Raw genomic sequence first — 26,305 nt, 5'->3', positions numbered from 1 at the left:
GATCAAACCTGAATCTATTACTTTCAAAGCAATACTTATGACTGAATTTCAGACAAATATGCTGGCTGGAAAGAACAAGGTTAAAGATTTTTCTGGGGCAGGATTGCCTTTGTGAATGTATGCTCTCATGTAAGTAACACCCCTCCAGTATGTTCCCAATTCTGTTTCACGTACTTCAGCCATAAACTATATTGACCCTGCTTTAAAGTACTTAAGTAGCAAACAAAACCCAGAAGCAAGTGAAAAATACATACTTTTACTAAACATACCCAAACAGAGTATTTTTTTCCTCAATCTTGCTAAATGTCACATGCAAACTTAGTTGCAAACCTTATTTATTTTGTACCATCATTCGCAAGCAAAGGTGATAAAAGTGGCTTTCTAAAGCCCAAACTTGCTAAATAGTAATTTCAGTTCAGCTAAAAATGGCTGAAAACAGGCATAAGGCATGAGGGTCTCATTATGGCAGGCTCTTCGAAAGGTCAGTGGTTCCCCAACTTCTACCACAATTTAACATCGATTAACAAAACTAGCAGCCTTCTGTATTTCATGGGTCCAGCACGCTGTGCCTTCCCCAGCATCAGCACTGAAGCACCAGGGAGCAGAGATCCACAGTGGTTATTAGGCTGTACTCTGTATTTCCCCTAAATGCAGGTTTGGAATTCCATTTTCTTCCATAATTTGATGGTCTCAATGAGATCCGTTAGAACAAATCAGATGATAAAAATACCAGAAATGAGCATACAGCAGCAAAGCGGAAAAGGTGGGTGAAAGGGCGAGAGGGATGGGGAGGGAAAAACTTGTTTATGCACAAAGGTAACTCAAGGCCATGAAACATTAGGTTTGCTGGGGGCTGGGTAGGGGGTTTTATTTGGTTGGTTGGTTGTTTTTGGAAGACAACCTACCCTTTCATTTTGTTCTAGTGTACTCTGCCTAGTACTTTACTGCCCCACAGCAAGGTACTATTGCTACACAAATAGGTAATAGATGGGAAATTCATATATTACTATTATTCTATGGTTTTATTAAATATCCCAGATTTTGGATGGAAGAGCCAAAATGAAGTGTGACGAGAAAGAATGGTACTTGTCAAGTATACTGCATGGAAAATTCTGCTACCACCTTACAGAAAGTCTCTTATTTAGGAAGTGATGTGGTTTTACTGTAGTCTTTCCTTTGAGGAGCAGCTGTTTTCCTTTTTCTGGGTGTTCCTGGGTGGTATGAACATAAACAAATGTGACATGAATAAAGCATGAGACCTGTTATGTTTCTCTTGTTTTGTTTGTGTCTTACTATCTTCACTGCTGCACATCATCTATAATTCACTGTGCACTAATATCAATACATGGAAAGGGGGAAAAGAAAACTTTCCAGAAGAACTTAGGGCATAAAACAAAGGAGCTAATTATCTGAACTGAAGATGCTGGCCAGCTACAGATGGCTACTTAAGTGCCCTGCCTTGACGAAACCACCTAAAACTAAGGCAAATAATGAGCATCCTAAAGAGAGATTAAGGATAATTCAGGAAGCCACAGAGACAGGGCCAGTCATGGCTATAAATTCTAGGACAGCTTTTTCCTTTCTTCTTCTTCAAAGGAAAAAACTTCAGATCAACACAACAGACTGGGCTCTCTGACACAGATCAGTAGCTTCTAACCCATTACTACACTAGCGTCTAAATAATCCAAGCAAAGACCTATCTGTTGTGACTGTTGCTATCAACTGTTTCCAACCAGCTCGAAACAGGCACATATTTTTTTCCTCCTCTTGTGGTTAGTGGGGCTTTTTTTTCCCTCCTGTCCAAGAAGTAACTAAATGTATTATAAAAGCAATAGGTCTATGTTAGATTTTCATCTTTCAGTGGAAAAGTATTGCACTGTATCAAGCCAAATTATGCTCGTTTAGATTACTTTTGGAAGATACCAAAGAATCCTCTTCCCTGAAGGTAAACTGCCTTTGTAGCAAAAAAAATGCAGCCATAAGATTGAGTGGGATGGGGGGAAAGAAAACGAATCAAAGGAAGAGCTTTAGTTTGGAACCATGCTTATGGCAGTGGAGTCACAATATTTGTTTTTCAAAGGAATGCTAATGTCTTAACTGAAGTAAAGTTCTTCCAGGCTACTGGAAGTTACTACAAATTGCAGCAGTAATTACAGGGGAGGGAGTGGTTAAACAGTCACAGGAAATATTCCCATTATAATAGAGGTGCATCTTCCTCAAATGAAAACTCTGGATCCAGATCTACTAGGAGCAGTAAGAGGAGCTTCTCTTGCTCCTCCTCACTTGCTCAGCTTGTCTGTGTGGCCACTCAGCAGACTGGCCAGTTCACCAGTGGAGAAGGGTAGGCAGGAGCTACTATAATGTTCTACTGAGCTACTATAATCTGTTATTGAGAAAATGGTATGGACCAACTACTAACAATTTCTAACTAAGATTACCACAAAAGAAATAAGACATCTGATTCCAAACAACAATGACAATGTCCTGATTTTCAAAATGCTGAAAGCAACCGCAAGCCTTATCTTCATCAGTGGAAGATACTGCTGCTTAGCGTTTCAAATCAGCATCAAGTAGACAAGTGAGGCTTGCAATTATACTTCAACCCTCCACACTCAGCTATTGTGAATTGCATTCCTCTAGCTACACAAATAAGTAGTCTTAGTCCATAAAGCTCTCAAACATTAAATAATTACCAACTAGAGTACACTTGCAGTCGCTCCCTATGAGTGTCTTCCATAAGGAATGAGAAATTAATGCAGATTTGGACAATACTAAGGTAAAAACAGGTCTTTATTTTAAATGCCACTGCAATAAAACGAAGATAACTGAAATAAAGGTATCAAACTTTGTGTTTGTGACATGAACCACAGGAAAGTTAATCTCATATAATAGCTCCAGTTCTATGCATTCTCTTTAAAGGCTTTTCCCATTTAGATTTAGTGTCAGTAAATGATGCATTTTATTTTGCCTCAATTTATTTAATCGACTAGCTGAGTAAAATCAAGGATGTCGATAACATGCAGTATTTTAACTCTTTCACAATGGTGGTATGAATGAAAATAATACTTGGCCTGCAAGGTCAAAATGGAAATCAATGCATTATAAAATTCTTCCATTGCACAGCACTAACAATTAGTGCTGGTTCACCTTCAAAGACTGATTTTCTTCTCAAGCTTCCCTGAGCACTCACATCCCACTAGTAAATTGCATTTGCTTAGTGCACAAGTAAAATCAACTACCCGTTAATACAGCTAATCACTGCACCCAACCTACAGAGAGCTTAGCTAAAGAAAACAAGGGATCCAGAAAGACAGATTACATTCATAGCTTCATTTATAAAGACCTAGAGAGTTTAAGGGGAAAACAAATTAAGTTTTAACACTCAATCCTAAAACTTACAAAAACTCAACTTCAAGAACTGATTTTTTCCTGTCACAAATGTTAATTTGGTGCAACAACAAAAAAGAAACTTGAAAATTTCAAATTAACAAGAGTTTCTACATGAAAAATGAGTAGCAAGTTACTTTAGTTTAGTTAACAGGTAACTTTCTGCCGAAAACTAAGAAGTTGAATAGGTTTTATGAACTAACAACTACTGAATTTCATGAACAAGTCTGCAGTCATGTGCTGTCAGAGCAGATGCAATCTGTTTAACTTTTACCAACCTTGTGATAGTTGGGAAGGATAGAGTGAACTGCATTTTTCACCATTTATTTTAAAACAATATTTGTAAAAGTAGGCCATAATCCTTCTGAAAGCTGATCTTGCTTGTACAGCTTACTTGGTCTTTGCTTAGGACCCTCCTGAAATAAGTCAGTGCAGCAAAACAAAGTGAGAGCCCTTGGGCAGTACACCACACTGAAACCAGGAAGGCATTTCTAATGTAACCCTGGAATTTGCAAAGCAGCCACTATTACCATTTCCTTTTTCACACATTTACAAACTGATGAAAAATTTCAGAGAAAAAAGACCTGCAGTTTAATATCTGTTCAAAGCTGAGCTCCTTTGAAAGCCTGACTAAACACTACTGAACAGATTGTCCCTATTAAGGAAGCTTTCATACTACAGGAACACAAACACCATTTGTATGTGAAACACCTTTCTCAGCATATATCCAACTCTCCATCTCAGAGGTTTAGCCCTGACCTTGTCAATACACATCTGTCTTCACCCATGTGAACAGCTTTTGGGAAATGTTTATGAGAGAGGCCCTGAGCATCCCTTTAAGATCAGTTTTACTTTTGGGTAACAGTTCTAAAACAAAAACTTTTACAAGTATTTTAAAGAGCATCTGTTCTGAAGTTTCAGAAGTGAACTTCATATACATCACATGTGTCTTGAACCAGGCACTCAGTAAAGTCAGATCTTTACTATCAGCATCATCAACAGAAGAATTCAGCGCTGACAGATGACTTAGAAAACAACTTCTTCTGCAATTCCCTTACTTAGGGGGCTAGTTTGATACTAGGCACTGTATGACAACTCAAGTTCAGGTTCATTTCTTGGAATATGTTAACTCTCAATAATAAGTGATGTTTTTTTGTAAGAACAGTCAAAGGGAGGAGACTTACTAGAAGTTCCATATTCTGCCTCTCACAGTAAAGACAGGCTAATACATGCGTTGCGCAAGAAGGAGAATCCACCTCACAAGAGCCTAAAGGTGTGTTGCTCAGAACGTGACTGTTGCCAGCCATAACATGGAAAAACCCCTGTATCAAATTCCAAAGAAGAGGCTTTGCTGTGCTCTCAGTAGAGGATTCAGAATGTTGAGGGAATAACTTCCAAAATGAGGGGAATAACATCTTAAAAAAAAAAAAAAAAGTTATTTGATTTTTATTTTAATGTGGGTTTTCTTTTTTTAATCTAAGAATAAAGTTGAAAAATGCTGAAGATTCCTTTTTTTCTTATTTAAATCACAAAAGCAAACAAAAGAAAAATCCCCACAATATCTTAACAGAGATGAAAACACTCTATTGCAATAAATACAAAAGTGATTACATTCATTTTTAGCAGTACTGAAGACAGTTGCCAGACAAGCAACAAACCCTTGCGCCTTCTTAGTTATGAAGATTACCAGAGATACCACCAAGAATTTGAGGGGTGGGGGGGATTTACTAGACCTATGAATGGAGCAATGATCTGTAGAGCTTTAAGGCCACACAGGTAACACATAAAATTAAAGCAATTAGCAATGTTAATTTTTATAGTCTTTATGGATTTGCAGATAGATTTATAAACTAACCTTCAAACACTCAGAGCAAGACTGTAACACATACCTAAGAAATTAAATTTCATAGTCTTGCTTTTCTACATCTTATATTCAAATCTACAGGAATAAGACTGACCAAAAGCAACTAAAGACCCTCCACTTTTTCCTCTCCTCTGCTATGCAGTCAATAAGCTCACATAAAACAAATACCACAAATGGAATCATTACTGAATTCAAACACAATGCAGCCACTTCCAGAGCTATTTCTGTGGTATATAACTGTGCCACTGTGTGTCCTCTCCATAAATCTCAAACCCAAGTTTTCAAACAATCAAAATGTAAAAAATCTCCAAATAATTCTGTTTGACCTTCATTAGTTAGGTCTGTGTGCCAGGTCTAATCAGTTCTCACAAGCACATTCCACTTCTTAAAAACAGACTGTAGAAATACATTTTTCAAACTAAAAGAAACAGAATGCATTGTTTTGATGCTACAGCCTGAAGCCCTTTATCTGAGTTTTATCAAAGTATACTCTATCACTGATCAAAGTAGCAATGACAATTTAATGTTCTTTAAAGTTATATACTGCTGCATAAACTTCCCACTTTTGTCTTGTGGCCTCCGGCTCAGCATGTCATTGGGAGTATATTCAAAGGTCAAGAGACGTTCTTTCAGAAGCCCTGTTCCCAAGTGGCAGCTCTCGTGATTGCAGGAGTGGAGTGGGGTAGATTAATTCCATCAGGGCTCTGTTCCCTGATGGAATACCCTAGAAACTTCAGGTTGTCATTTCTTCCACCAGATGTTTGGAAGAATAGTTTGTATGTAACTGTATGAACTGTGTATGGTAGTAGCATTTCCACATCACCCTGTTACTGATTTTATCATCCTCTCAAGACCTCTTCTCACTCTAGGACTGAAAACAATATTTTAAATTCTCTTCTGTTTAATATTTTGCATGTGACTGGGTGATTTCCTAAAGCAAAGCTTGGAAGTGACTTGGACATGCAAGACTTATAATCTGTATTTTAGCAATTTACCAAGAAATCTCAAATTGAGTTTACTAGAAAAATATTTTGCAATTTCATGTTTAATGAACTGTGTTGAAACGAGCTGTACTTAAGACTCCTTATTTAATAAAAGGGCATCCGAACATACAACATAACTACCATGCTTCTACAATTATAATTAAGGTCTCCAACATCTCTGTTGAGTTTTAAGCTTCAGATGAATGCTTGTCATGATTACTTGAAGCACTCTCAGTATCTTTAAAATTCCTGCCTGCCCCCCACAGACAAGAGGAAAACCCCTGGAGAAATAAGGCTTAGTGCCTTGAGAAATCAAGGACTGCAAATCTGAGGAAGGAGCCAGGATTCAAGAGGCAGTACCAAATCTCTTAACAATAGAGAATCCAGTTAAATCTGCTCCCATACTCTCAGGAATGCACAAATCGTCCAAGTACCTCACCATTAGAAGCAGCACTCCAACTCCTTTATCTTGGCACAGCTCCTTTATCTCCTATCTAAAAAGCCCTTGCGGGGGACGGCTACCAGGGGGAAAGCCCATGGCCCAGAGCTTAGAAAACATACGTGTTCCTGCAAAGATTTTGCTTTTCACAAGGGAGTACTGCAAAGCCAGAAGCACAACAGGCTTGAGAGTACCACTGGTAATAATTAGCTTGGCTCTTCTCTGCTCCATCCTGATTTCACCTACACCTCCCCAGCTTGCTTCGTAACTCCATTTCAGAGAAAGAAAGGAACTGAGTGGGAGAGAACTATGGGGCTGGTAGGGCCAGATTTTCCAAGTTTGATGCATGGTAACTTTCACAAGCATCTCACACAGAACAGCAGGGAACAAGTGGCAACACTGGCCCATTCTCAGAAACTAGTTTTCTAAGTACTAAAACCACAGGAAACTGGAATTTTGATGCTTCAGAAAATAAAAACTGAAAATAAAGATACTGGGCAACAGGCAGCTTTGCATTGACAGTTGTGCCCTCTAAAACATGTTGATTCTACAGCATAATAAAAAGGTATTTTAGCGATTAGAACTCCATGTGGTGTCATTCTAAGATGTCTCTTTCCAGACACCGTAACATTCGTTAAGACTCTGTGCCCAGTAAGAATTATCACATCAAAAGGGAACCTTTACAGGTCACCTTCTGTCCTGTCCATACAAAGAATCCAAATGAAATCAACCTGGACTTAAGTGCTGACGTACCAAACTCTACTCTCAGACACTCTTAGATCTAGTAACAAACTCAGTAAGTACATGAGCACACTGTTCATGTTTTAAGTACAGTCAAACTTCAATCAGACAGAGACTTTTTCAAATTAAAGCAGCACCAAAAACAGAGGAGGGACCTAAGAAAAAAGCATGACTGATTCAAAATCATGATCATCTTGCTAAAATACATAAGAAAAACCACTAAAGTTATGTTACAATATTTAAGTCACTCAAAAATGTAACACTAGTTATTAGAGAACTCAAACGCCTGGTCATTAGGATTTTGCTTCAACAGGATTTTAGCCTTCAATCTACTGACATGAAACCTCAATGTTAGTTTCAGTTTGTCCCTGATCACTTTTCCAGATACATAACCACAGCAGTTGTTTTTAAGATCTATGTTTTATACAATTGCAGGCACTTGGAAATACAACGCACTGAACCATATCACAGTTCCATTTAAGTAAAAACATGCTCATTAAAACAGCTTAATTTCCAAATTCTTTTCCCAGTGATCGTGCTAAATGAGAGTAGTAAATTTTAAGATGGAATTTTCTAGTCCAATAAGCCGAGTACACAAAGCAGTATTTGAATATGTAATTTAAATGTTACAAAGACATTGATGGCTTCTTCCAACTGTTTCCTATTAGTTTTCAGATTAATGAATTACAACACATACATACTTAGCACATGCATTTTTGAGAACCTGCTGTGCAACGCCAGAATGAGGAATACCACAGGCCATTGTTGAAAGAGATAGTTTTGTTGGGGTTTTTGTTTCTTAACGTCATTTCTGCGGCAGTTACGGGAAACGTTAGAGTTCCAGGATGCCCCATTGAAGCCTATCTGGGAGTTTTGGAACAAAAACATACATTAGAAGAACACTATAAGCTTAAAATATAGCTCCTGAATTTTTCTGACTATACGTTTATACTATTTTTGCTACCAGTATCAAGAGTCATTATGAAGCTTCCATGGTACACGAAAAAACATTGCACAGTAATAACAAAGAGGCTTTTAAATGCCCCTCAACAGTGGGAGGTGTTAAAAAACAACTGTAAGAAGGGAAAAGCAGACACAAAGAGAATAGTGAGCAGTTCTGTATACACAGATGACTCATCCTGACACACTACACAGGTGAGGGTACACAGGAAAAGCTTCAGTTAATGAAAATTTCCAGGAATTTAATGGAATTTTTCTATTCTCTGTCTTCACTTCCCTCCCCATAAATTTAAAGGACTCAGAAGTACTAGCAGTCCTCCTGAGAACTTAACCCAAACCAAATGTTTGAGCAAAGTAATCTCCGTTATAAAATCTCATACAACAAACATCCTTGAACTGAAAAGGTACCCCTGTGTTTGGACATGCATGAAAGCTAATCTGCTAAGGAATACAATATCCTGTCCTGCGCTTTGGTCAGCTCTAGTTGGGGCACAAAGTCCAGAGACAATCAGGAACCATCCACACTGCCATCTTGTTCCTAACTCTTCAGCTATGACTGTTATAAGGGGAATCTTTCTTGTAAGAACTTTCAGCCCTTACAGGCTGTGAATTTATACAAGAGCAAAACATGTACAAATCCTTCCTCCTAGAAATCCAAAGAATGTCTTAAAGATACCATCACGTATTTTTGTTGTGCTTCTACATTAATACAGCATAATTACTGCAGCCTTCTTAATTCTGAAGGGAAAAAAACCCAACACAGTAACAGCAAGCATGGGGAAGTGCTGCACTGATGCAGATTTAAAAGTATTTTCTGCTGTTGAACCAAGGAGCTAATGTAAACCCAGTACGCTGAACTCTTGGTTTCACACAGTAAACCTAATCTAGAAATGAATTATTGAACAGAGCATATATTTTACAGATCTGTGCAAAGAAAAACTTCACCTCCTTCAAGGAAAACAACGTATTATGATAATAATAAAAAGATTTTTATTTAGGAGTCGATGCTCCTTTAAATAGCCACGTACTTACAGAGTGCAAAGCTCATGAAACCTAATCTATGTTTTCCTCAAATCCCCACAAGTCCCTTTACTTAAAAACACCACACTCCTGGATGGGTGCCTGGCGTACCAAACCTGTCCCGTCGTGAGTATTTTTAGCCATGTTACTAAATTAGGAAAGCAGAGTGGACTAAGGTTATGCCAAGCCTGAAAAAAAGAACAGGGTCTGCATCAGTTTGTGCCTTTGCTCTTAAAGCCATAACCATTATAAAAGAAGCTTGCACTGAAGTATCAAAGCAATTTACTCTTATCAGAGACAGTAATAAAAGCACAAGGGAAATATAGGGGCAAAAATCAAACATAAAAAAAATAGGCAAATTTACTCCTCCCCGTTTTGAAGGCTGTAAATCAAAAAACAGAACACAAGTTTACACATTAGTTAAAACTACATATTTTAATGCCAGGGTCTAGAATAAGAATATAATTATTGGCATACTGTACCTATGATCAGTGGAAATCTACTGTGAAAAGGAGGCATGGAAGAAGTTGTGTTTATATGCCTTTAATTAAAATTTACTGAAATACCTTATAGTGAGCTCTGTTCAGAATTACTAAGTTGGGCATTCAAGAAGTCTTTACCAGTGAAATACTGGTATGAATAGTAAATACAGATATTGTACTTTATAGCAACTTAAAAAAAGCGAGAGAAATGAATATGCAGTTTTCATGTCTCAAAGCTTCTCTTGCCCCCAATTAGGAAAGCAAATTCCAAAGCAAAACAGACTTAGCAATAATCAATAAGCATTTCAAGGGTTACTCTATAAATAGATGAAGCAGTAACCAACAATTATAGTTTGATTTATAACTTTAATAATGACTGAACCCTTCTTGTCAGCACCTATGCAAAAGAAAGAGATAAATACTGGATCACCAAGTTATACTTTTCAAAATTCATCTTCATGAACTCTTCCAGCCTTCTGCAACTGCAAGTTGTTTCAGTTAGAAAACCTCCCTGACCTTACTGCTGTTAATTTCCTATTAATTCAGAGGGTTATTAATTATGGAGATATAATTATTAATTTCCTAATAATGGGTGGAAAGACTCAATCCTCCCCAATGTTAAATATGATCAACCTCAAAAAAAGGTGTGGTCTTAACAAATGGAATGGGAACACCCAAGTTCTATTTCTGGCTAACACTGACTCCTGCTGTGGCCTGGAGCAAAGCACTTCTGTGAAAAACACTTTTTTTCCATTCTGTAAAATGAGGATAACACTCCCTTATCAGCTTCACAGGATCTTTCTCAAATGCTTTGAAGATGAAGTTTTATAAGCCTACAAATGTATTTTAATGAGGCTTAAACCGACTATATTTCTAAAGCAATTCGCCTTAAAAAGGAAAAGTATTTGAACAGAAATGAAATTACTATAATTGCTATTAACCTCCCCTAAATACTGCCTTTAAAAAACCAAAGGCAGAAGAATAAATTTCCCTTCACATTCTACCTAAATGAAGCAAAATGCCAACAAGTGGATGCAGTATACAGAAGTCACAAGAGACAACACAGAAATGCCAATTTGAAGTGGAAGCTACACATCTATTTGGGGGAAGAAAGGGCATTTGCTCAACCTGTCTTTGCCTCCTGCAGAGATCCTGTGCACTGCTTCAGCAACAGCAACTGCTGATGCTACCCAGTCACCTGCACTTTAACTTGACAGAAATAAGAAAGAGCATCACACATTTTACATGAAGTTTAGCATTATTTGACTGCATTTTAATTTTTTGGCCTGTTCAATGCACTCAGTTCTTGGTTTTCAAAGCTCCCCACTACAAAAACAAAAGGAAACGGTCTACCCCACGTACAGACAACTGCTGATAGAGGGTTTTTTCCCCCATTCTTAAAAGGAACTTTGCCAAAAGATGGGCTGGGATCATAAACCATACCCTATTCTTTGTTTAATTACTTAGCTTCTGCTCTTGACTTGGCAAAACATTAAGCCTTTCATTTTAGTAAATCTATAATTAACTCCACCATGTGCTGAGTAAACATAACCTCATTTTTAATTAAACCTTAGAACAAGATGCTACAACTTGCCAGTTCTAAGGAGAAGTATCTTTCAAGTAATATGCAATAAAAAACCTAATCCTTGTCAAACACAAAACTTAAGTCTGACTTCGAGTATAACCCAAAAAGTCTTATGTAGTCAAAACATGCATTCACTAACGACAAGACCAAAATTTAAACGTGAAGAGCCATCACTTCAAATCAAGTTTCCAAGGCTAAAGTCAAACCAAACCTTAATGTCAACACAACAAAACAGAGAGATAACTTTGGCTGTGGGACCCTGAGGAATAATTCTTACAGTACATCTCACTGGATTGATATTTTTTGCAAATGATGCAGTAATCTTACACGAAGAGAAAATAATTTCTTAAGCAAAGGAGCTGGACTATCAGATGCATTATAAACACCAGAAACAAAGGGGAACTTTCTAATTACTCATTCATAAGTGAGAAGACTCAACATTTACTTCTGACAACTGAACTCACTCATATAGGATTAACTACAGTTCTACATTATATTGAGGCAAATCTGCTGAATAAAATCTCAAAACAAAATTTAGCTACTATGAAAATGTAATGTCAACTTTAAGTCAAGCTTATACATGAACTCATGTATGAAATAATAACCACCTTCTCTTTATGCTGCAACTCTGAGATTTTTTCAAGAAAGATCCCTGGCATTACGTATCTCCAAATGGCCCTCAAGAAATCAATTATTTAAGTGCTACAGTTAATAGTAGGAAACTCCACAAAACCTGACTTCATGTTCAAGAACTACACATAGCAGTGCCAAATAAAAGAACCAAGAAATTAGTTCAAGACAGAAGTTACGAGATTTACAGTTTGGAGAACAAAAAAACCCACTGTGCATTCCAATGAAAAACAGTGCTCAAGAGAACTTTGTAATATTCAATCTCATTCTCTCACTTATCTGCAACCCTTTTAATCAGCTCTCCTCTCAAAGACAGAGTTTCTCAGTTAGTCATTCTGATTACCACACAATCTAGACACTGATGACTGCATTAGGCAGAAGGGGATCCACGTTATTAACCTTATGCGGAGTATCCTCAAAACATGACTTCAAGAGAATTTCACAAAGCATTTTCTTGCAGCCATTTTACATTATATTTGAATTTCAACATACTTATTCTGGACATTTTTTTTCCCCTTCTCATCAAGTTTAGCTTAGTCATCTTTCAGCAACCCTCACAACAACTTCATGTTGCCTGACGGAAGTCCCATTGTTTCAGTGGTAATGCACAATTAAACAAAGTGCCTTGAGGCCAAAGTACATGATTTTATCCACGGGTGACGCTGATTTGGTAGTGTTTGCTAAACACTACAAGAGTGCCACAGCACAGAAAGTGCTTTCTATTCTCCAAGGAACACAATTTCTATGCTTCACCTAATGCCCTTTTCCCCCTCATCAGTCCTGTATTGCCCGATTTCTTCAGGAAGAAAAGCTTATGTATCGATGCTGTCACCATGTATTTTCATTATTCTCCTCCACCGCCCCCATTAAAGTAACTTCTAAAAGTAGCTGGAAAATCATGATCAAACCTGAGAAACTGAGAGGTCTTCATTATGAAATTCTCACAAGTTTTATGAAGACAGGTACTTGGAGACTAAAATCTTGCCCATCACACTGAAAATAAACCATAGCACAAGCACAACCTCTGTTAGAGCCTGAAGACTGTCTATAATCAGTCTGAAGATCTCCATAGGGCCTCATTATGCACACTATTTCAATTGTTTTAAAATTAGAGTCATGCTAGATTTCCATAAGGCAAACCTTAAATAGTACAGCGGAACTTAAAGGAGCACAATTGTGGAACAAAACCATTAAAAATGAATAACGAATCAACACAACACTATTAACTGCATTGTTTCAGTTCTTAATCACAATTGAGATACGACAGAATCACTCTTAAAATATCAAATTCAATAGAAAAGTGTGGGTATTCAGACACTTAATGGCAAAATTTGCCAACTGTTCTGCAGCTGTAATGAAGACATTGTTTTAACAATTGATGAAGGCTATTACTAAGAGTATCCTACTCCTAGATATCCATGCAGCTCCAACAAAAACTGAGGGTACTTGTAACACCGGACACTGGGAAGGGAGAAACAAGAGGAATCGCAAGGCCACAACTCTAAAGTAAGCTTTTTATGTGATGACATCATTATGCTGCAAATTAGCCTATCTGGTTACAAAAGGTGAATGGCAATCAGCCTTTTTGGCTTTTCTGCTGTGATAAACAGTTCACTGCCATTTGTGTGGTATGTGCGGGACTAAATCTGTAAGAAAACGAGTTTTGAAAAGTTTATTCCATAAATGACCATCACCTAATACCTGAAAGCTATTTTTTTTTAATGCAGATCTTTAAAATCTGCACAAGCTGCACTGGTAGAAACTAAATTATATCTTAAATGGTTACTTATTATAAATTAAAAGCAATTACGAGCTGTCTTTCCCTAACAGTGCTGTAAAGAAAGCAGTTAACACAGTAAAATTGTGTACTGCAGTAAAATCACACCCCATCCTAGCTCATTTTATTAACTTTGCTAGCTTTCCTGACAGAAAGCTATTTAACACTATTATGAAGATTCAAGCTACCAACGTAATTAAGGGTAATAGAATTTTTCAGAACTTCCTAATTTGCTCTATTTTTTCAACTGTAGAACATAAGTTATTTTCGCAGATGAAAAGTTTTAGTTTTCAAACTCAAAAATTTTGTTATAAAGTCATCTTTGAATTCTTTGCAATTCTACAATGAAAAACTACGAAAATATGCTTGGAAGCCCTCTTCAGAAAGCAGTGTGTTTAGGAAACACTCAATGCAGTAGATTAACTCTCCAGTGGGCAAACTCTCCAGTGTAAGTGAAAGACTAATCTTTCTGACTGGCAACACTCAAGCTGTATGACATCCCATCATGTTGACAGTGACAGCATCTGCACAGACAGGATTAGTAACGACAGTAATGGCATATGTATGAACTGATGGTACACTACCAGCAAACCAGAAAGACCACACACCACTGAATTCTCCTATTCAATAGTAGGCAACAGTAGTATTATTTCTAAGCATGCAAAATTCTTGTGCACACAAAGCTAAAAGAGCGTAGGGACACTGCTCAGTACTGAATTCTGTAAACTTGAGGAGAAATTAAATGCAGTGTGCCTATGCAGCTGATACCAGCTCCTAATCAAATGTGGTAGACACAAAATCAGCTCCTCAGTAATGTAAATTATCCTTTTGAAAGTCTTTTTAGGAACCTTTTAAAGTTAATGTGTGAAGTTTTGCAGAAAATGTGTCACTTTTTCTTTGAACAAGTCTTTCTTTCATGGTACAGCACCATAAGGTAAATTATCTTTGAGGAACATAAAGCACACTCAAGTCACTCCTTCCTTTTGAATGTAGGACATCTGAAAATTGATGGAAATTTTATTGGCCTTGGGTCATAATGTTTAACAGGTTTATCTAATTTCATTCCAGAGCATTTACATAGTCATATGAATTTCCTTCTTTCTAATCATAATCATCCTTTGACTTGTTCTTACTAAGCTTATTATGCCTAGCAAAGTACAAGGAAAGGACAGATAGACTTCTGCACCCAAAACTTCAAGGAGCATCTGCAATGTATTTCTTGAGAACAAGCAATGTGAATTTCCAAACACATGAAGGCTACACTGAGAAGTTAGTTAAAATTAGAGCCAATAGCTAACCCTGTTAAAGTTAGACTACTTGTTTGAAATGGTGGCCTTAGATTTTGTCATCTTCGCAGAAAATGCAAATATGACAGAAAAAAATACTAAAAAATCAAATTAAAAATATCTAAAAATAATCATCATCATCATCATCTCATCTGCAAAGATGTAAGGGCCATGGAAGAACAATAATCAGTTATGTCTGCTTATCAGAGTATTTAGAAGGCCAAAAAATAAAATAATTCAAAATCTGCCTATGGCCAACTTTTACTGACTTTGTGTCACATTTACTTGAAATAAATTGTGCTTTTTAGTTCTAAACTAGCAAGACAAACATTTGTTATTTACTGTCATAGTGATGTAGAACGGCCATAGGCAAACCTACCAGACATGTGTCTTTATAGAAAATACAAGAATAGGGCTGTTTGGCAAAAAAGAAAGAAAGGACAGACTGGAATCCGTTATATTCTGGAAAACTGGAAGAAACATCGTTTTCTCATAATGACAGTTGTCATTGCCATTTTGTGCGTTCTCACGGAAGTTCAATATTTTCCTGATACAATAGCAAAGACTGTTAAATAGACACATCTTTTCCCACTTCAGAAGCATTTTTCAGGCCTTTTCTTGACCTCAAGTACATATTGCAAGGCTTTTTTTCTAACTACAGAGTATATTTAGTACCATACATACAATGGCAATCCCTGCCTAGTCTTTAAATGCAAGTTATACAATGCTTCAGCTGTAAGATATGAATAAACCAGAGCAGATCAGTGTGCAAATTAAGTTCAAACAGATTTTGTCATTGCTGTAATCCCTCACACACTGGTGCTTACCTGCAGGTAAGTATTTCAGCTGGTTGTTGGCCAAGCGAAGGTGACGTAGAGATCTCAGGCGGCCAATCTCTGGACACACAATTTCGAGGGCATTATCACTTAGGTCTAGAAACTGCAGTTTAACGAGGGAGCCAATGGCTTGTGAGAGAACAGATTAAAACACCGATGTGACCCAACAGTAATATTAAAATCTTAATAGGGCTATGAGAGGATAAAAAGCCACAGTAGCTAACACCTACGTCTAAGCACATTTGGTCATATTAAAGCAGGTCTCACAACTGAATAACAATTTGTGAAAATGCTTATCTACCCAACAAACAGCGCAGCTGTCAGTGAGACAGCAAGGAGAAGTGATGTACAGAATAATGCCATTTCTAGACTCTCCTTGGATGATTCTGCTCCGAAATCACTTTTTCCATTCCTTTGAGTTATCCAATTTATATATGCAGGAAGAGTTTAAAGTACTTGCCTGAAGTTAGGCACATAACTCTACAATTAAGACAAGGAAGAGAAACTAGTATAAATTCTTAATACTTTAGGTTTCAAATCTGTCATGATCTAAACCAGCAGCGTATTCTGCATAGCAAGCAGAAGACACTTTGGATTTTTTTTTTCTGTAGATAAGTGCCATTTAGCCTTTTCACTTTCCGCAATTAGAACTGAAGCAAACAGCATTTAGGTGCATTTAGGAATTCATTAAAAGAATTTAACATAGCATAAACACGGATATTATCAACTAAGAGCTACACTGGTAAGTTTGTATGAAAATATTTAATGTTTTATGGGAAAATAAAGGAAAAACAGGCCTCTTCAAAGAGGAAAAATGAATATTTTATGATTCCTGCCAGTTATTGTAAGCTGGTAGATTACTTACCTTCAGGTACAACAACTATGTTATTTGAATGAAGGTACCTGGGGGAAGGAGAAAAAAAAAAGCAGAGGACACCACCTGTTACCCTCAAGGACTTCTGCTACATAATCAGTTTGCAAAATATCCGATTTCAGACACAAAGAGCACCCTCAAAGCCGTTCCTCTATGACCACAAAAGCTGTGGAAACTGTATAAACTGGCAATGGATAGGTACTTAAGTTTCACTTAAATGACAAACAAAAAATTCACTATTAAATGATTAACATAAAAATAGAAGAGAATGACATACAATCCTTTACAACAAAACTTTCACAGTTACAATAATAACAGGCTTTAGTGTTGAGTCTTAAGAGGAAAACAAAAAGGAAAAACAAAACCATAAATAGAATAACCAAAATGAGCCATATTTAATCACCAGGTTATTCCACACTAAATACTGGGCAAGAAAAGTAAATAGCTCAAATCATATATACAAGTTATATGATTATAAACATTTTCCCCTACACTCTTAGACCATTACTGACTGATGAAACAAGTACACCATCTACTTACTGCAAGTGGGGTTTTCAAACTTAAGAGTACTTTTTTCAAAGAAAAACCCAATGTTTCAAAGAAAAACCCATGGTTTTAGGCTACTGCGTGGCCCAATCTCTCACTAAGAATACCCAGCACCCTCTGCTGGAGCACTTCTAGTATTACTAGTAACATAAAAAACCCACAAGATTTTACATACTAGTTCTCAATCAATATTGCTGCAAATGAAATAACAGGTCTTGTAGAAAAATAACAGTAACAAGTTTTCAAATCTTGATATCCAATTGTAAAGACACACAGGAAGTCAATGTCCAAGTGCTTAGCCACACATGGAAATTATCTGTACAGTGTTACTATTCCTGCTCTATTCAGGCAGTATTTCCTATAGCAGAAGCCTGTCTCTTTGAGGAGATACAGGCAGAACAAGAAAGACATGAACATTTCAACTGCATGGAGCATCTAAGCCTTCTGGTTTTCTTTAAAAACATTTAAAGTTTACTAAAAATGTAACAAACATATGGATAGCAGATATGTTTATAGGAATATGTATATCAAACCTCAGGATGAGAATTCTCCTACTCATTTCAGCTGCAACTCCTGAAAGCACTTGCAAACTATTTCACTCAGGCTAAATGAGCTCAGTGTATGTTATGAGGATCTACACCTAATATCCCAGCATGCTGGGATACAACATATAAAGAAACAGACAATAGTGAAGTTTTAAAAATATGTAAGTGAAATTGCTTAAGGATACAACTTGCAAGAAAATCAGTTCAATTTGTCTTTCAAAATTTAAAGCTACTGCAACAAATTATTCTTTAAGTAAATCTTTATTTTGTGGTCTTTCTCTGCCAACAAAACATTTCTCACTGTCTGATCAAACATTGACTTGTACTGCTAGAGCTACACAAACCACAAGCCCACTGCAGCTCTCTCTAGACCATCAGAATGTGTGGGGTAATGATGGCACAACTAAACCTGCTGAACCCTAAATAATGAGGTTTGACTCCTACAATTCGGTGTTTGTAAGAGATGACTAAGCTGTAATTTATACAGGTTTTCCTAAAAGCACCATCAGATAACACGGAGATTTCCTGATGCCCCATGGCAAATCATTAAATACTAAGTATATCAAATACAAAAATATTTATTTTACCGCTTCAGAGCATAAACATATTCTCAGGCATGATGAGACACGACTGTCTCTCAAGCAAGTCAGAGACTGCAGTGACCTACAAAATAGTTCAATTATACTGTGGTCATGTGTACCAGAAAGGTGTGGTTTCAAGGGCCAAATTAAGATGACAAGATCAGACATCTGAATGCATTAGACTGCTCATATACACACCTCCTGCTGCTTGGAGCTTTCCATTAAATAAACAGAATCAATGGTCCATCACTTACTCAACTGAAAGTGAACCAAAGGAGTTAAAAGGGAAAAAGGGGATGGCCCTTTTAACATCCCTACACCAATCCTACCATAGAAAGAAATAATAACCTTACAAGAAGAAAAGGGAAGAGAAGGAAATGTTGACTGAGGGGCTTACAGCTTAAAATTAATAGCCGTGATAATAGAGTTCATGTGACATCCATTCTTTGGACAAGACTGGATAAACTGCTCTACTTATAGCAACCACCATGAAATAGTTACTACCCTACCTGATCATTCCTGCTCCTGTTAGACAATCTGTGCCTTGCTTCCAAAAGAACTAATTACTACAATCAGCAAGACTAAGATCATAATACCCCTAGGTAGCTGGGGTGGAAATGAGCAACTAGGGATGGGCTGGAGGCAGTAACCTGTTATTCTAGGTCTGTTACAACCACCTAACCATTGCATTTTGAGGTTCCAGTGCTTTATCAGGGTGACAGCACTGTACACAGGAGTTGGGTGTCAAGTATTTTTAACTTCAGCAGTGTAGGTATTTGTATAAAAGCTCTTGTTACACAATAAAAAAGAAATTGTCAAAAATACTAACATGGGACTCAACACATCTGGATATACCTCCTTTAAACCACCAAGAAATTACCCGTTCTTGCCCTCCAAGAAACCCTTCACACTTAAAGAGGTAGCTTAGGTACAAGCAATACATTCTAGAATTATTTTTAAGATAAGATGGATCAGAATAATAAAAATATATTAAAACTCCTACACAAACTCACAATTCCACGAGGTTTGGAAGCTTCTGTGCAAGGTTTTCTGGCTGAAAAAGAGTTAGACATTTTTAGGTTTCAAAACAAAACACAGACACACACACACATTGTGTACCCAACTCATTTTAATAACCATACTAAAGCACATCAGCAGCAGAAAAAATGGCAACAAGGAGCTTGCATACAATACCCTATTTCCACACCACTGCATGTTCACCATCAGTGCAATGTGGGATATAGCAAGGGTAAGCAAACAGAACTACAGCCTCAAAGTGACATTAACATGTTGTCAACCAAACAACAGTCGGACTTCTGAGGCTGAAAAGATGGATTACCAGAACTTCACTTTTGAAGTATATCAAGTGAGTTGAAGCCAAGAGACCACTAAGAAGCTGCAGCCTTTACAGACCTGAAGCAGAACAAGAACTATCCAAGTTGTCTACCCATAATGTATTTTATTTTGTAATGCTTCTACACTGGGAAGTGACCTACCAACTTTGTGTCGCTTAATCAACTACCACCAAGGCAGAAGTGCTGAATCCAAACTAGATTTCCTTATTTGCACATTCACATGCATATCATTTTCTAACTGCTAACTGATCCTTAGCTGCAGTTTTTTCTTGATGGCATTTATAACCATGAACATACATCACAAGATCAGCTTCACAAATTTTACATGTCATGTTGTAACCATATCAAAATTATTCAAGGTTAAGAGTTCTACTGCATAAGAAATCTATTTTAAACAATGATATGTTTTACTGGAAGCTTTTACAATACACATGTTGAGAAACAAATTAATTTTAACAGCAGCTCAATCACATGGTTAATTTTGTTAAAAAAAAACTAGCAATTTTCTCTGTCATTTAAATTTAAGGTATATTGTTATCTAAAATACTTTGTGCTTATAAATTTATTATTAAGTAATAGGCTAAGCTGAAGAAGTAATATCATAATATTTTCATGTAGCAAACATGCCACATCCTAGGCCTGAGTACAAAAAGGAATTTAACTATGGAGCAGCAGATAAGGGCTCTGTTGACGTCAAGACCAAGGAACAGGCTGTATCTGATCAGTTGTTGCCACCTACTGGAAGGTTTCCTACAGTACATTGATCTCTACACAGAATCTTACTCGGTCAAAGAGAAAAGCTTAAGCTAAGAAAATATGCAAAGACTGCAACACAGTCAAGCACAAAAAGTTTAAGCTTTAATTTAATAAGAGGGAACGTTAAAAAACGGTCATTCTGTTAGTATAGGGATACTAAACCGAATCACAAACTATTTTCACATTATACTCCTGCTTTAAGAGAGCTAACCTTAGAAGAGAGACAACCTGACAGTTCAGCAAGTCTATAACAGAAGTTCTGCTTATCTTCTTAAATACCACAATAACAGCGGGTCTGAGTCAAAGTTGCTCAATGCAACGTTCTACAACAAAGCTATTCACAATCCACAAACTGAGAGGTAAAACTAACTCTGGTCTCTACTGCTGACATGACAACAAACAATGAGAAATGAATCACCAATTCTGCCACCAGTTTGTCTCACCCTCACACCCACTGGATACTTCTCAGAAAGTGAACCTGCTGATGTGTCTGATCAGGAAACCATCACATATTCTGAGTCAGTAAATTAAGAATAATTGTTCTTTGATATCATTAGATCATGCTTTTGACAGTGCCATCAAGGCAAGCACGTATTTCCTTTTAATAGATGGGGAAATAAGATTACTGTAAGGCTAATGGTATAAAACATTAAATGAGAAGTTGAAAGACCTGATGCTGGGACATGGGTGTGCTCTATAGCTTCTTGATACACTCACATTATGTCAGGGCCCTCTATCATTTCCATCTTGCCAATGAAGACACAAAGAAATTTTTCTAGGCAAGTTACCTGTAAATTCTGCCAGTGTAACTATTTCAGATGTTTTCATAAAAGCCATCTGTTAAGGACTAAAGTCATTTTAGAAGAGCAAAGAAAACAGCTGATTCAGCCAACATTTTTCAGAACTCTGAAGGAATTAACTGGTTGGACAAAAGTACCATCTGACTTTAAAAAAATATGATGCAGATTTAGTTTTGATGACTGCTAATAATTCTTATTCAATTTAAAGTATTTCTTGATGACCTAATACTCATCATACTGCATAGAAGCAAAGAAGCAAAAGGCTGAACCATCTCCTTTCAATAACTTACTTGTTTTCAAGATGATACCCTCCCACAATGTAACTATCTTACTACTTCTTTACTGAAACCGAGAGTATTATTTGTCCTACCAGCAGTGGACATGAAAAAAAACATTATGAATAGATTCCTTTGTAAAAATACTGATGATTTCTGCTCTCCCCTATTACTCCTCTTCCATCCTTTTTCCCCTTTCTCTTCTATTTCTGCAAGAGAAATTAGCCTAAATCTCAACCTTCTCTTATAGGGCATGTCCTCTAAAAATCCCTTGTTGCTGTTTTCTAGGTTCTTTCCAATTTACCTAGGTTATTTGTAAGTATGAAACTCCAGGCTCAATCTTTGTCCCAGCTTATGCTTTAATGGTGTCCAATAATTATTTCCTTCTGCTTTTAATGGAGAATGAGAAATTTTCTAATTTCCAAAAAAACATCTGCCTTTTTTTTGTACCATACTGCTGACTTGATAGATTTTGGTCCACTACAACTTCCAACATCTATTCTGCTGAACAGAAGCTCCATGAATGAGACCAAATTTTGTTTGCCTAGTTCCTAACTACAGTGCTATGCACTTGAAGGAGATTCCATCAAGTAATATTATGAGCAAGTTATTCCATCATTTTGAATCCTAATGCTCTACTTCATGCTGTTTGCAAGTCACTTTATGTAGGATCTACATAAAGTTTTGTTTCATTTCCATAACTATAATACCAAACAGCATTGGGTGAGAGCTGCCTTCCTCATTTGATACATCTTCTGTTGACAGTAACCATTAATTACTCTTATGGCATCTTACATCTCTGATGGCTGACAATATTAACAGATATTGAGAGGAAATTGAGTTAAACTGTTAACTTGCAAGACTTAGTTTTGGTTTCTAATTTATAATTACTTGGAGAAAAATGAAAGGAGGCTCTAACACATGCATGCAGAAAAGTTACATGCAAAACTCTCCTTATGATTCTTTCATCCTCTGGGCAGTGCAAACTTCATGAACCTTACCACAAAAATAATCACTGAATTTTACAAAGCATCAAAGCAGAACTGTTCACAGTCTTTGGTCAATTTTTAAAGCAGCCTTAATGCATAACCACGAATCCTATCCTCCCGTTAAATTATTAACCAAAGGACTTGCGCAAAATCAAAAAGTGCAGTACATGCACACTTAAGTCACTTATTCAAGGGGAAGAAAAACCATAAAATTTTCAGAGTCTTTTCAGCTTTTGACCCGTAAAGTAAAACCCTTATTGAGGATTTCCAATGTATTGCAGGGAAAACTTTAAACACCACTCCTTAAACTTGAGTACTGAACTTTTTCTAGGGAGCACTGAAAAACATAATTTTGGTGAATTTTAAGTATTCAGGACCTCCAGCTCCTCTGCCCTGGCTATTATTTTATCTATCATACCAACCCAAGGTAATAAAAAGCAAAAAAACTTAATTATTTGGACACTTGAGCCTATCAACAGCGCCAAGTTTTGACCCTCTGTAGAGAATCTTACCAGCTCAGAATATCTCATACAGTTATTTAACTACCCCACACTGAATTCTGAGATTACAGCATTCATTCAGGGTAAGACTTTCTTCAGTTCAAGGAAAAAAACAAAACAAGAAGACATCACAGAAAATCCCACAACCCTGAAATTAAATGTTTTCTTTTGTATTTTTCTCTTATCAACAGCAACCCCTAGCCTGACCACTAATGTGAGCAAAAATTTATAGCAGTTAAAAAATAAACCCCAAAACAATAAACTTCACCAGAAAACCCTCAGCAGACCTTCAAAGAGCTTCAACTGAGTAACCATAAAACGTTGTAAGCTCTCATTTATTCTCTACATTACCTATGCAACTTTAAATGTAATATAACCAAATACTTATATTTCACGATTGATGACATTCAGGATCAGAATTGCTGTTAGATTATTATGATTTGTAAATTATCTTGTTTTTTCTGTTTCAAAACTCAGAATTCCTAAACATACACACAGTAAACGTTACAATAAAGAGGTGGTCGTACCAGTGTGGTCAGGGAATTTCGTTTCATATAAAGTCTCTCCAAGTACTGCAGCCCCTCATCTTTCAGTAACTCCAAAGGGAAGTGATGGAGATTTCGATAATTTAAGAACAAGTTCTTGTGCCTTTCCAGCTTTGCCTCAGAGATTGTTTTACATAGTTCTGATGCCATGACTAAGCAGCACATCTAGTGCATTGCATCTTCTGAAAGCAAACCCATTTCTAGGAGACAAAAAGAGAAAAAAAAAACCAAACAAAACATTATCCAGGTGTATGTCATGAGTTCTTCTATGGCAAGAGTTAGTCATTACATATTATCTGATAATTTACCTAAACACACTTATTCCAATTAATACATAAATAAAATACCCAGAACATCCACATCACAAGATACGCTAGAAGCAAGTCTCTGACTATTTTCTGGATGAGATGAAGTTTTAACATGTTATCAGACTAGCAATAACAAGAGTTTAAGGTATATATAATGCTTTCTTCCATCCATTTTCACTAGACCTTTCAGATAATTTTATATTATCTGAAATTCAGATAATAAGAAGTCGCCGCTAGAGTATAAGGAAACCTCTCTCTATTAACCATTACTGATGTCCTGCACCTATTTATTCTGTGAAGCATCCTGAAAGAAGAATCCACAGATAAGAAAAATACACCATTTACAAGAGAAGGATTTATCAAGTCGCTAAAATGGCTTTAAGTAGCTTGTAAGGAGAATGACAAAAGTTTGTTAACCTTTCCTATATAAAACTACTGGAAGAATTTAATCAATTGGAAGAGATACTGGGGAGGGCAGCCAGTAAGGCCATTTTAAAACAATAAACTAATATATGAGAAATGCAAAATTTCCAGGAAGAAAATTTATAGGTAGATGTGACAGCAGATTTTCAGGTCTCTACTAAAAACAAAACCAGAAAGAACTAAACGTCAAGCTTTAGCTGACAATTTCAAATACAGAAAATAAAAGTAATGAACACAAATTAAAAATTAACTTAAACTCTACTTTATTTAGCTTGTTTTCTATGTTTAACCAAAATTCTAGTCATTATTATGTTGTCTAGATTTAGATAACAATAGTGATGCTACATCTTTTCAGCTATCTCAGAAGTCAGGAGAACATAATAAAGCCAGACTACTTATTAATTCAGAGTTACCAGTCTGCTATTGACTCGCGTGTATAAATCAATTTCCATTAATAAAAGGCAAGGAATTCTGACTTCTTCCCACCAATAACACTTTCTGGTTTAGTTCACTTTTTTAGTGAAGGAGAGATTTCTCATCGTAAGAGACACTGGAAGTGAAGGTACTGAGTAACAATTATATAGCGGTAGTTGTAAACAAAACACCTTAAACTGTCAGCTGAAAACTGATAACTAGACCATACATGTAAATAAAACTGCTTTACCAGTTTCAGTAATTCCCTTGATTTGTGGATAAGCAGCTTCTGCCAGTGACCTATGTCCTTTTGGAAGAATACAGAATTTATTTTCTTAAAGAGTCCCATAAGCACTACTATTACTACTCACAACTTAGATGTAATATCCTGCACACCTTACTTAAGCTTATCTACAATCCAAGCCATGCTAAGATCAGTTCTGCAAACAAATGATCACCCTGTTGCGAGTTCTATATAAAAGACTAGAAAGGATCAGTCTAACTTTGGTTAAGCAGTATTTGAGTGAGAAGACCATGCTGTAATAAGTTGCCGTACACACACTGCTGGCCCTTGGCACCAGCAACATCAAAGCTCCCTTAATTCAGCAGATAGAGGAAATTAAGCCGCTACAATTTCAAACTATGCATCTGTAATCAGCATTCAAAGAATTCAAGGAAAAGCATTTGAATGTTTCATGTGCATAGTCTGAGAGTATTCATGCATTAATTGCTGCAATATAAGAAATGGTAATGGAAAGCTCATCTTCCTCTAATGCATGTTGTTTAAGGCACACTGAGAAGTCACAAAACACATCCATAAATATCTAACAGCCTTTCAACTTGTCCAGAGATGCTTTTTAGGTGTTTTGCATTTGCAGGCACCTAAAAAGAGTTCAGAGTTGTGACTCCATAGGTCTATGGAGTCACCTGGGCCACACTCAGCCGTAGCACACATGGATACTCAGACACGCAAACTCACAGACGCAAAACCCACTCGTAACCTACTCTATTTTGGCTCTTACTTCAAAGAAAAACCCTCCTCCCGCCACCAGCCAAACTTTTCCTCTCTAAATAATCTTTTCACAGCGATGAGGCACAGCATTAGCAAGAGGACGAGACATAATCGCGATCTTTAAAAGTGAAAAGGGAAGATGAGGGCAGGTAATTGCCCTGCGAGGGGTCAGGTCGTTCAGGGGAGAATCCCGCCGCTCCACAGAGAATGAAGGCAGAAATAAGCCCGCACTGTGCACACGACAGGGCGCGATGGGGTGACACCGGGAGGGTACGGAGACCCCTCTACATCTACGGGCCGCCCCCAGCCGAGGGGGGCTGCTGGGGAGAAAGGGAGCACACCGGCGGATGAGAACCCTGAGGGCCTATGAGGTGGGGCTGCGGGAGGCCGGG

At 37.0% G+C, this 26,305-nt stretch overlaps 1 protein-coding gene across 6 annotated transcripts in view; it reads right to left on the bottom strand.

Annotated features, from left to right (window-relative positions):
- LRRC28 (leucine rich repeat containing 28) overlaps positions 1 to 23,988 on the bottom strand; it is a 50,353-nt gene extending 26,365 nt beyond the window's left edge. The window contains exons 1-4 of one of the 6 annotated variants that reach the window (XM_062642748.1): positions 23,739 to 23,988; positions 19,550 to 19,590; positions 16,856 to 16,893; positions 15,982 to 16,119 (exon numbers count right to left, since the gene is read on the bottom strand). In XM_062642748.1, the coding sequence (XP_062498732.1) occupies positions 15,982 to 16,119; positions 16,856 to 16,893; positions 19,550 to 19,590; positions 23,739 to 23,921 (400 nt within the window). In that variant the 5' untranslated portion in view covers positions 23,922 to 23,988. Of the gene's footprint in view, positions 1 to 4,571; positions 4,803 to 15,981; positions 16,120 to 16,855; positions 16,894 to 19,549; positions 19,591 to 23,738 lie in introns of those variants that run through there. The other 5 variants (XM_062642743.1, XM_062642744.1, XM_062642745.1 and 2 more) reach the window with 5 other exon arrangements.
- Positions 23,989 to 26,305: the final 2,317 nt, after the last annotated feature.

Source organism: Pezoporus occidentalis, unplaced genomic scaffold (assembly GCF_034315485.1).
Source record: "Pezoporus occidentalis ecotype Australia unplaced genomic scaffold, CSIRO_AGI_Poc_V1 ctg72, whole genome shotgun sequence".
Taxonomy (NCBI): Eukaryota; Metazoa; Chordata; class Aves; order Psittaciformes; family Psittacidae; genus Pezoporus; species Pezoporus occidentalis.
This window is presented reverse-complemented; position numbering and strand designations above follow the sequence as displayed.